The 9,993-nt window shown below is 44.9% G+C and overlaps 1 protein-coding gene across 4 annotated transcripts in view; it reads right to left on the reverse strand.

Annotated features, from left to right (window-relative positions):
* Positions 1–508, reverse strand: part of TENT4A (terminal nucleotidyltransferase 4A) — a 63,745-nt gene extending 63,237 nt beyond the window's left edge. For 2 of the 4 annotated variants that reach the window (XM_035317814.1, XM_035317811.1), the window contains exon 1: positions 10–507. In XM_035317814.1, coding sequence (XP_035173705.1) covers positions 10–287 — 278 coding nt within the window. In that variant the 5' untranslated portion in view covers positions 288–507. Of the gene's footprint in view, positions 1–9 lie in introns of all 4 variants that reach the window. The other 2 variants (XM_035317812.1, XM_035317813.1) reach the window with 2 other exon arrangements.
* Between the last annotated feature and the right edge of the window lie 9,485 nt (positions 509–9,993).

Below are 9,993 nucleotides of genomic sequence, written 5' to 3' on the forward strand. Positions count from 1 at the left end.
GCCAGCAGGGCCGGCGGCGACGGCGAGGGCGAAGGCGGCGAAGACGAGGAGCAGCAGCCGGGGCCGGGCGCCCCGAGCCGGGCGCAGCCGTGGCCGCGGGGCGGAGGGGACGAGGCGGCGGCGGCGGCGGCCGGGTCCAGCGCCGGCGAGTTGAGGCAGAGGTAGTGCGGGAAGCCGGCGCCGCCGCCGCGGCCCCCCACGCCCTGCGAGGTCTCCCAGATCTGCATCCAGAGCGCATTCGCGGGGCCTTTCTGCTCGGGCTGGATCCAGGCCACGCGGGGATCCATCCACGCTCTGCCCTCCGCTCAGCGCCGGGCCGCGCCCGCTGCCGGCAGCCGGGGCATGGGCACGGGGACGGGCAGGGCACGGCCGGCCCGGCGCTGCCCGCAGCGCTCCCCTCGCCGAGCCAATGTGGCGGCCCCCGAGGCAGAGCCAGGCGCCGCACCGCGCATGCGCCGCCCCGTTTAAACCGGCACCCCCCTTCCCTTCCCCTTGGCCCCGCCGCCCCGGCAACCGCGCGTGCGCGCTGCCGGCACCGCCGGGGAAGGGGGGCGCGGAAAGGACGTTGCGATGGCTTAGCCCCCTCCCGCCAGCCGCGGCGCGCATGCGCAGCCGGGAAGGGGCTTCGGAAGGGTTCGGAAAAGATCGGAGGGGGGGGGGGAAATTCCGAGCCTGCCCCGAGTCTGCCGCGCCTGCGCAGAGCGGCTCTGCTCCGGGCGGGGGGCGCTGTGCTGTGAGGGCAGTGCATAATACACAGTGCTCACAGGCAGCTGCCTTCCTTCAGGGAGAGAGGAATTACCCGGAGCCTTTTTATTATTTTTTTTTTTGGAAGTCAAACAGCAGGCCATTCGTTTCTTTTTCTGTAGAAGCAGACCTGCCTTCAGGAATAACAGACACACCTCACGTAAAAGTACACAGTAAACTAACCGAAGCCCAACCACATGAAAGGAGCGTTGGTCTTGTCTCGCACAAAGCACCTTCCCCACACTTTCCGCCCCGTGAAACCAGAGTGCCCTTCCAAGTCGGTTACCCAGCCCGGGACACAGACCTTCAGCATTGCTTTCAGCTGCTCGAGTCCTTGGTTGTACACTTCATCTCCCCAAAGGATTTTGCATAACTTTAACTTGGAGACAGACAGACAGGGCTGCCACCTCTGTGCTTGCATGTGTGCCATGAGAAGTAAACCACAAAATTACACTCTTTCATCCACATATCCCCGAATACCTCACATCCTTGCCTCTGAGATGGCTGGCCCAGATTTAGTAAGAGGACCTGGGGATCAGCAACATCTCCACGCACCTCAGCCTGTGGTTGCTTTGTAGATCCACGCCGAAATACCAAGAAGAGCCAGGACACCACAGAGCCCAGGCCTTAACCCTTTTAGCCATGTACTGACTTGTCACACAGTAAGTAAAGATCACAACGTCAAGCTGTGGTGTTAAAAATCTGAGTGAATAAATATTGTTCAGTGTTAAAAACAAACAACAACAAAACAACAACAAAAAGCACCAACATGGAGGCAATTCCAAGCTCTGCTGTATCATGATCTGATTTATTTTATTTTATTTTATTTTATTTTATTATTTTCTTCCCTGCCCTGCTGATATCCTTAAAAACACAGCACCTGATTTCCCACCTTGCTAAAATTACCTCCACCTTCATTTTGAGGCCTGGCTGGTAAAGACCTGGCTGGCTTGAAGAAGCAATAACTCAAAAGCAGCTTTTGACTGAGGAGAAACACATTATTGCAGCGACTCTCACCAGTCCCGGTACTGTTTTGGGAGGGCCAGGCTGTTCCCTGAATGGGCATGGGGTAGAAGTTTGGGGCACAGTCTACCCAAGGTTCATAACCTGCTCTACATTTTAAGGATATGAAGAAGAAAGAAGTCTCCTCCAAGAAATCTGTAAGCAGTGGTTTATTAACATGCCAGTCCACTGATGTATCTCATGCTGATTGTTTGAAGCTTGCAGCAGCTCAGTGAAATATCTCTGCAGAAAAGGAGGAGACATTTACATTCTTTTGTAAGTGTGTGATATGAAACAACAGCAGCCAATTGCTTCTTGTGGCACAAGGACAAGGAAAATTATCATCTTCTACCTTCTCATCAGCTCTTACTTTCCTCTGTTTCTAGACTGTCCATTAAAAAATCTGAATTTTTGATTCAGTTGTTTAAAGTTATCTTGGATCCATAACACAATATTGCATGTAACGAAACTCTCACAGAAATACAGTAACCTGTTATTAAGGCAATAGGAAGAAATTAATATATTTCTTTTTGTGTTCACTCTGATCAAAAAAGGGAGAGATATCCCATTCTTTTCCCATTTGGGGACACTGGGACATGATTTTGGAAACAAATGTAAGTGAATGCAATTGATCAAGGTATTTCATGAATATAACTATGCTGTTAATATCTAAATATACAAGGCAGTTGCAATCTGGAAAACAATCTTCTCGTGGTATTATGGCCTATAATACATTTACTACTTCATATTAGCATACAAGTTTTCTTTAATAATTTGACACTTTTCAGCCAAAGTAATTGTTCTTGTTAAAATTCTGTTTAGAGAGATTCCATCAAAATCAGAGCTTGGAAGATAACTTTGTCATGAATCCAGTGCTAGATATGAACTGTAGTTCAAGGTCCTCTTTTGGACCTGTGGAAGAAACGGTGTCACTCTAAAAGAATGTAAGAAATCTGTCGATTTACAAAATACCTGGAAGTCTGTGACAAATGAGTAGGAAAGAAAAGAAGGGAAGGAAGTGAGGGGAAAAAAAAAAAAAACACATACTAGTTTAGTGGTTGGATCAAAAAGATTTCAGAGACTATATGTAAAATAGGTAATCAAGGAAAGCATGTTTCACATCTTGTGTTCTTAAAATGAGACATTCACTGTAAAGGTAGTGAGAATTTCCTTTGCAAGCACTGATTTTATAAAAATCCTGGTTGATATTAATTCAGTTGTCTTTTACTGAATGAAAACCTTCACTGAAGGTAAGACTCTCAGAAAGTATGAAAGTCAAATATAGTTTTGATTGTCAGAAAAAAATGCCTTTTTTTTTTTTTTGAAAGAACTTTCTTCCCACTGGTGAAATTGTGAGGACCTGGATAATGAGAAGATCCTAATCTGAGGAGGCGGAATGCCTTGCCTGATGTGGGGAAACTCACATGCTTGATTCAGACTATTAATGTCATATTAAAATGCCTCATACCACCATTGCCTGTCTTCATGCTGGTACCACAATGCTCCCATATCTGCTCTTTTTAGTGACTTCTGTTTCTTTAAGGTAGCATTTGAAGGCAGTAGTCAAAGTGATACAACTAATGACTAAAACTGTGGTTCCACTACTTCTGAGGCCATTTAATTATTCTGTTATAAAGTGTTTTAATCTGGCTGCTTTTCACAGAAAACACAACCACACAGCTCCCTTCTGGATGAAGCTTGTATTTTGGTTTCAACTTCAGCCAAAAACATCTTTGATTTGGCAAGAGCGCCAGTGCTGGAGTGTTTGGTAACCTTGTGGTTTATGACTTTGATGTCCTGATGACCACAATTCCAATTCTGTGAATAGTTCATATGATTTAGTAAATAATGGCAGCTGAGTTGACTACCTAAGTGGAATATACAAGGCAGTGTTGCCCAATGATTGCTATTAATCTGTTTTTAAACAAACACTCTGAACTCATTAATACAGAGATAAGTAGGTAATGTCTCATACCTTTAACATGGCTCAGTTTACACCCCTGGAAATGATGAGATGAAAATGCAACATACCCTTCTGATGCAACCTTAATTCCCTTCTCTGAAGTTGGCAATTGCCACAGGTGTGATTCTCTCAGGACAATGAAGCGGTTGAGAGGTGACCGACAGGTTCTCTGGCAGTTCACGCTCTCCAGCACCACTGCAGGATGTTGTCCCATATTACCTGCATTCTGGCCATCCACAGTCTCTGCAAGTCTCTGATGCATCGCCTCCTTCACGCTCACCGGCTCCCCTTCCATAACCTTTGCAGTCCGCAGAAGACACAGGGACAGGCTCAGCAGTATTTCTGATCAGAGCTGTATCTACTGAAGACAGGAATAGTAAAGAAAAGAGCAAACTGTTTTTTGTAGCTGGATGGAAGCATGAGAGAAAGGTTGTCCAGCCAAGGAGGTGCATGTCTAATGTGTGACCCTCAGAGTGTGCTAGTCACCAGGAGACAGTGTTGGGGAGGAGGTAAAGGGGAGATAGTTTCATTAGCTGCACTCCTGCCACTTTTTTTTTTTTTTTTTTTTTTTTTTTTCAGTAAATGCATTCCTGGTCATGAGAGGGGAGATAAAGTTTTCATCTCTCAAGCTGAGAGGATCAAACTGGGAAGGTGAGTGCAAAGGCAGAACTGGAGTTTCTGCTTCTTACAAGGCACGGCTTGGGGCATTCTTGCAATCTGTCCTCTGAAAACCCAGGCTTTTACCTTTTTCAAAATGACCTCTTCTGTTTCCCATTAGAGAAGGTCTGGAACACTGAAGAGGCTAAAATCATGTCATCTTTTCCTCCTCAAACCTTCCACTTTGCTTGGTCCTTCTTTTGGCTCAGTGTCCGTTTCTGATGAACGCCGAGCTTCCGCCAGCTTTAGGGTGTTGAGGCATATTCAGCAGCGAATTAAACTGCAGAGGCTGAAACAGCTGTCAACCACGAGCCGTCTCTTCTTCCCACTCCATCTTCCCCCAGTCTTACAAAGGATGCCATCCCTGTGTCAGAGAAGCTGAACAGATGATAAATCAACTGCTGAACAGCTGCAGCTTCTAGCCAGGCATGTTCGTACGCATTGAAAGCCTCTTCTAGCTGCCTATATAAAATAGCTGGGTGGTAAATGGAGAAAGCGTGGGAGGCAGTTTGCAAGTCACTCAATTACACTTGCAGTCAGAGTGGCAATTTGACCGAGAGAGGTTGCATGGACACCCAGGTGTGATTCTTGCCCCACCACCGGTGTTTAATGCTGGATGTGTGTTAATGCTTCTTGGTGGAGCTCTCTGCCTTGGAGAGTTTTCATCATACGTACATCATATAGATTTGCAGTGCTACAGCAGAAGTGAGATAAATGTGTACTGATGTACCCACATTATATTTCCTTTAATATGTTTGGGGCTTTAATGGGGATTACTTTCAAAATGTTGCTTTTTTATGAAAATTTGTCTTGGTTTATTACACAGCAATTATATTCTTAAATTTTTTTTTTTTTTTTTACAGTTTTCTATGACAAAAATATTTATCTGTTCTGCTTTAAGGATGGTCTGTGCAACTTTGTAAATTGTTCTTATGCTCTTTCATCTCTCTTCCTTGTCTAGAGGACACCTTCCTTTATTCAAAGCCTTAGTTAGGCATGGAAAATAAACTGTGGTAACAAGCACAGAGACCACTTTAAGAATATTTTTAGATGTAAAAAATAATCTGTGAGAGAGATCATAAACAACAGAAGTTTATGTTAAATATCTGTAAAGCTCTTGGAAGTATTTTTCTAAGTGGGATCTGAATAGTTGTAAGAAATCAGGTGCTCTGCCTTCATGTCAGATAATGGAGAACCCCACAGAGTTGCTTTTGTAAGAAGGATAACTTGCCACTAAAGGACAGGATGACAGAACACTTTAAGGAGGCTCTATTGGCAGTTCATGACAACGAATTCCTGGAACTGGTCAGGATTCCTCTCTTACTCTTGTTTGCAGTCAAGGAGGTCCCAGGATCATCATTAAATTGTCATTCTCTAGGTTGTTGTTTAGAAGACAGATGAGGGCTGTGTGAATCCTGGCAAGTGCAAGGGATCCCAGTTCAGAATGTGGCTGCACATGCTTTAAAATGGAAGGAGAAAGCAGATCTGGCTAGACTTTCTGCTAGGAAAATAATCTGTAAGTAATGCATTCCTCCGAGGAACAATATTACGATTAAAAAAAAAATGCTTACTTTCACATCTGTTCATTTCAATACGTTTCTGCTGAGGAAAGATAATATTAAAAAAAAAAAAAAAGTAAAAAAAAAAAGGCACGATAAGAAATTGCAAAGAGGTACTGGAAAATTTATGAGAGAACTGATGTAAAATATGCTTAGTGAGGATGTGTCCTTGAGCCCTCCTCTGCCATGTTCACATGGCACCCAATAGGGCACCAGCTGCTTCAACACTAAACCTAGAGGAATCATTTATGCGTAGGAGAATGACTGTGGATGGAGTTTTAAAAAGTTACATTGGGTGTCAGTAAAGACTATCATGGTGAAAGAAGAAGCTCAGTCTTATTAGCTCCCAAGCTAGATCAAAGCCATATTTGATCTTGTACAGATTTCTAGAAGCTAATTGATCTTGTGCGGACAGCTGCCTAATTATTTTTCTTCGGTTTATCCTGCCCACTAGTCCTCATCTATAGGCAGCACATGCACATACCTATATATTTTTGTTCTGCACTCTGTTGCAATGCACTTCCCACCACCTAAGTATGTCTATGTCCTGCATCTCCACCTTCAAAGCTATTACCTTTAACTGTTCTTGGGCCACAACTAAATCACTTAAACATCTCAGGAAGGAGATCTCTAGAAGAGAAACAGCTTGATACCTGTATGAAAGTGCTGACCTGAGCCATATTAACATTGGCCCATGGATAAGTGAGCAGAGAAGTACGGAAGATCAAAGGAGAGCAAATTTTTTTGCCAGGGTTTTTAGATAACATTAATTTAGAGCAGGTGTAGGATAGTTTAGATGGGGACTGATGGGAAGGAATAACATGGTTTAGTAGGTCCTTTAGAATGAGGATAGGAACAAGGATGGGAAAAGTGTGAGTTACTAAGAGAACATTTAGTCTGATGTGGAGGAAGATGTGGACTAGGAATGAGAACAAAGGAGGTAGAGTGGTCAGATGGAGGTGTTGATCAGGGGGGCACAAAAACCCACAGCTCTGACTCATCTGTCAGTACACACCTTTGCCATTTTCTCTTTGAAGGAGATAAAGTCAAGGCCAGGGATTGGCAGGACAGCACTCAGACATCTCTCTCCCAAACTTTCTGCTAGCCCTCCAGCTTCCTTGCATCAAAATCTCCTAGCCCAATAACAGAACCAGGTAGCCCCTTTACAGCTTCCTCTGCCTGCCCTGAGACACAATAAACCGCCTCACCATCATTCTTTTTAGTGCATGGACAGACTGTGGCCAGAGATCAGCTAGGACTTTTCCAGGGCTGCTCCAGTTTATCAGTACCATTTCATCTCAGGACCTTAAACCCATGCAGAGGAACAGACATGCTTTAGGGATCCTAAAGGCTGCAGATGAGCAAGACACACCAGAACACCCCAAGGCCCCATTATGTCGGCGGCACCTCTGTCTCCTGTCTGTAGGTATCAGCAGTGAACAGGATAGTCATCTGCAATGGCAATCTTCCCTCCACAACCGCATGAATTAAATTAAGGAGTGTGTTCACCAGTCAGTGTCCAATCTCAGCAAGTACGAGTTCCACAACAAGTCTATGACTGTGAGTTCCTGGACTGATGAGCACTGTATGGACAGGTAGTCATTTACTGTGCTAAGTACAGAAAAGGCATGAGGAAGGGGGACTGAAATGTCAGATTTGTGGTTGCCTGTGATGACTGTGCTTAGGTTGAGCTGGGAGAATAGCTCTTGTCACTCCAGGTAGGTCAGGGGCCTACGTGAGGAGAGACTGTCATTCCTGCTGCCATAAGCCAAGGTGAAGCACCCTGTAACTTCATGAAGGGGCAGCTTCATTTATTTTCCATACTTCAAAAACACCAATGGCTCAAAGCATCCAGAAGGATGGAGAAAGCTCCAGATTCTTCCTGTGAGGTCACGAGGAGGCCTCAGAGGCCAGCAATACTCTCTGATAAGACCTGGTGTCCAGCCAGTTAACTGATGTTTCCCAGCTGAGTGAAAGGCATGAGCATTCCTGATGTTCTCCTCAGCTGAGCGAAAGGTCTGACTGCCCTGCAGCCATAAGCCTGCCTTCGAACAGTTTGGCCTCCACTACTACAACTCTAAGTAGAAGTTGTTTATTTGTTTATCATAGCTGCTGCTGCATGAAGCTACCAACAGGATACTCTTTTCTGGCAGAAAATTGTGTGGTACAGACTGAAACTGTGGAGCAGGTAAATTGGGCACTCATTCTGCTCTCAGAAACAGAACTTGCTCATCAAGTTCAAGTTTTCCTTTTGGTGTGGTGGCAAGTTGCATGGAGCTCCTTCTCACATCTGGAAACAGAAAGTTCATCTGGAGACAAGACAGGTGTACTCATGGCAGTAGGACATGCCATGTGGCATGGCTGGTGGAACCTGGAAAACCTTTATTCATCACCAAGCTATAGCTGTTTTCTCATTCAGAGCTGCCTGGTGATACTCATGAGGTTGACCCCAGGTAGTTTCTCCTGAGGTGGTGGTAGACAAGGTTCCTGATAAATAAATAAATGGGTGGAACTGCACTCTTGGCCATGGAGTCAGGTGACAGACATTAACACAGTGTAAACCTCTGTAACTCTCTGCTGAGAGTTGAGATCTGAGTCTTGCATGGTGGGAGAAAACACTAGAACAAAATGCATTGAATGAATAACTCTTGTGTGGTCTTGGACTCTTATTTTCTCAGTTCATCTACCATGAATTAGGAGGAATTTAATCAGATTGGCCATGCAGACAATGCCACAGAAGTGATTCTGAGCATAAAGCCACTCCACTGTCCTTTCCAGCTGCAGATGTATAAATATCACTTAACTGCTTGAGAAGTGCTTATCTGACAACTTTTTTGCCACTTTTTTAAACAATTATGTTTATTCCTTCCCTTTTTGATGGTCTAGGTCATGTTGTCCAGAGGCCATCGTTCCTGATATTAGTGTTCTTATGAGATGTTGCGTCAAGGACTCAGCCAGTTCCTACATGATACAGTCATCTTCCTCTAGCTCCTTGCTTGTAAAGTTAGATCAGTCCCTCTCCACCTCTGATGGGGATTGTCACCTGACATTGATCATCCTGTTTATCTCACCTATGAGAACAATACATAGTACCAACCTATACCCCATACTACCTGTTGGGATGCTTCAAGAGTGCCATTGCAGAAATCCATGGCTGAGTCTTGTTGGTGAAGTGCAGAACACTTCAGAGTCATCCCTTGGATTGTATCTTCTAGGAGCGGAGAGAGCAAGAATGATCAAAGAATCCGTGTAGAGCTGCTGTCCCAGGGATGTGGAAGATGCCCCTTCCATCTTTTGCCCTGTATTTCTTCCTTTCTACATCTCTGTGGCAAGGGAAATCCTTCCCCTGTCTTGAGTGTAAAGTATTTCTTGTTCAGAACTTGGTTACGTTGCGTAATGCACACCCAGCCCGGCCATAAGAGTTCTGTTGTTGGTGCTGGCCTGGAGATGATCTGTCATTACTAGCAGTGGCCCTGGCACAGGCCGAGAGGACAGGGTGGAAATGTTTTTCCAGGTACTTTGGCCATGTTTGTGCCATCTATGGGATAGGCAGCTCTGCCTCAGCTTTGCACATAGCTGCTAAGAAAAATTTATTGACGACATTTGTACCGCATGATGTTGTAGTTTGCTGTACCTGATTCAAACTTTCTCATTCATTTTGAACTCTCCCACCTGGGCCACATGGAACCAGCAAGAATTACAGGAAAAATGTGTTAATCTCACATAAATTACTTCTTTGGTTACCTACGAGGAAGGAGAAATGATCTGTGATGTCTCAGGGCAGATCTCATCAGTCACGCAGGAAAGTTTCAAATCAGATCTGTTAGAACAGAATATTTACAGTATACATTAGGGCAGATGAAACCTCTTCTAGATAAAGTAGAGCTCTGGCTGAGTGCCCAGCCTTGTTGCCAAACAGCTGGCCTTGCTGTTGGAACAGAAAGTAGAAAATGTACATTTCCCTGGAGTAATCTGTATGAAGGTTAACAGAGGTTAGAGACTTGTTCCCACAGACCAAAACTACCTGGAAACCTCACTGATACCCATTCCAAATGCTTGTTGGAGAGC

This window comes from Oxyura jamaicensis, chromosome 2 (genome assembly GCF_011077185.1).
Source record: "Oxyura jamaicensis isolate SHBP4307 breed ruddy duck chromosome 2, BPBGC_Ojam_1.0, whole genome shotgun sequence".
Lineage (NCBI taxonomy): Eukaryota > Metazoa > Chordata > Aves > Anseriformes > Anatidae > Oxyura > Oxyura jamaicensis.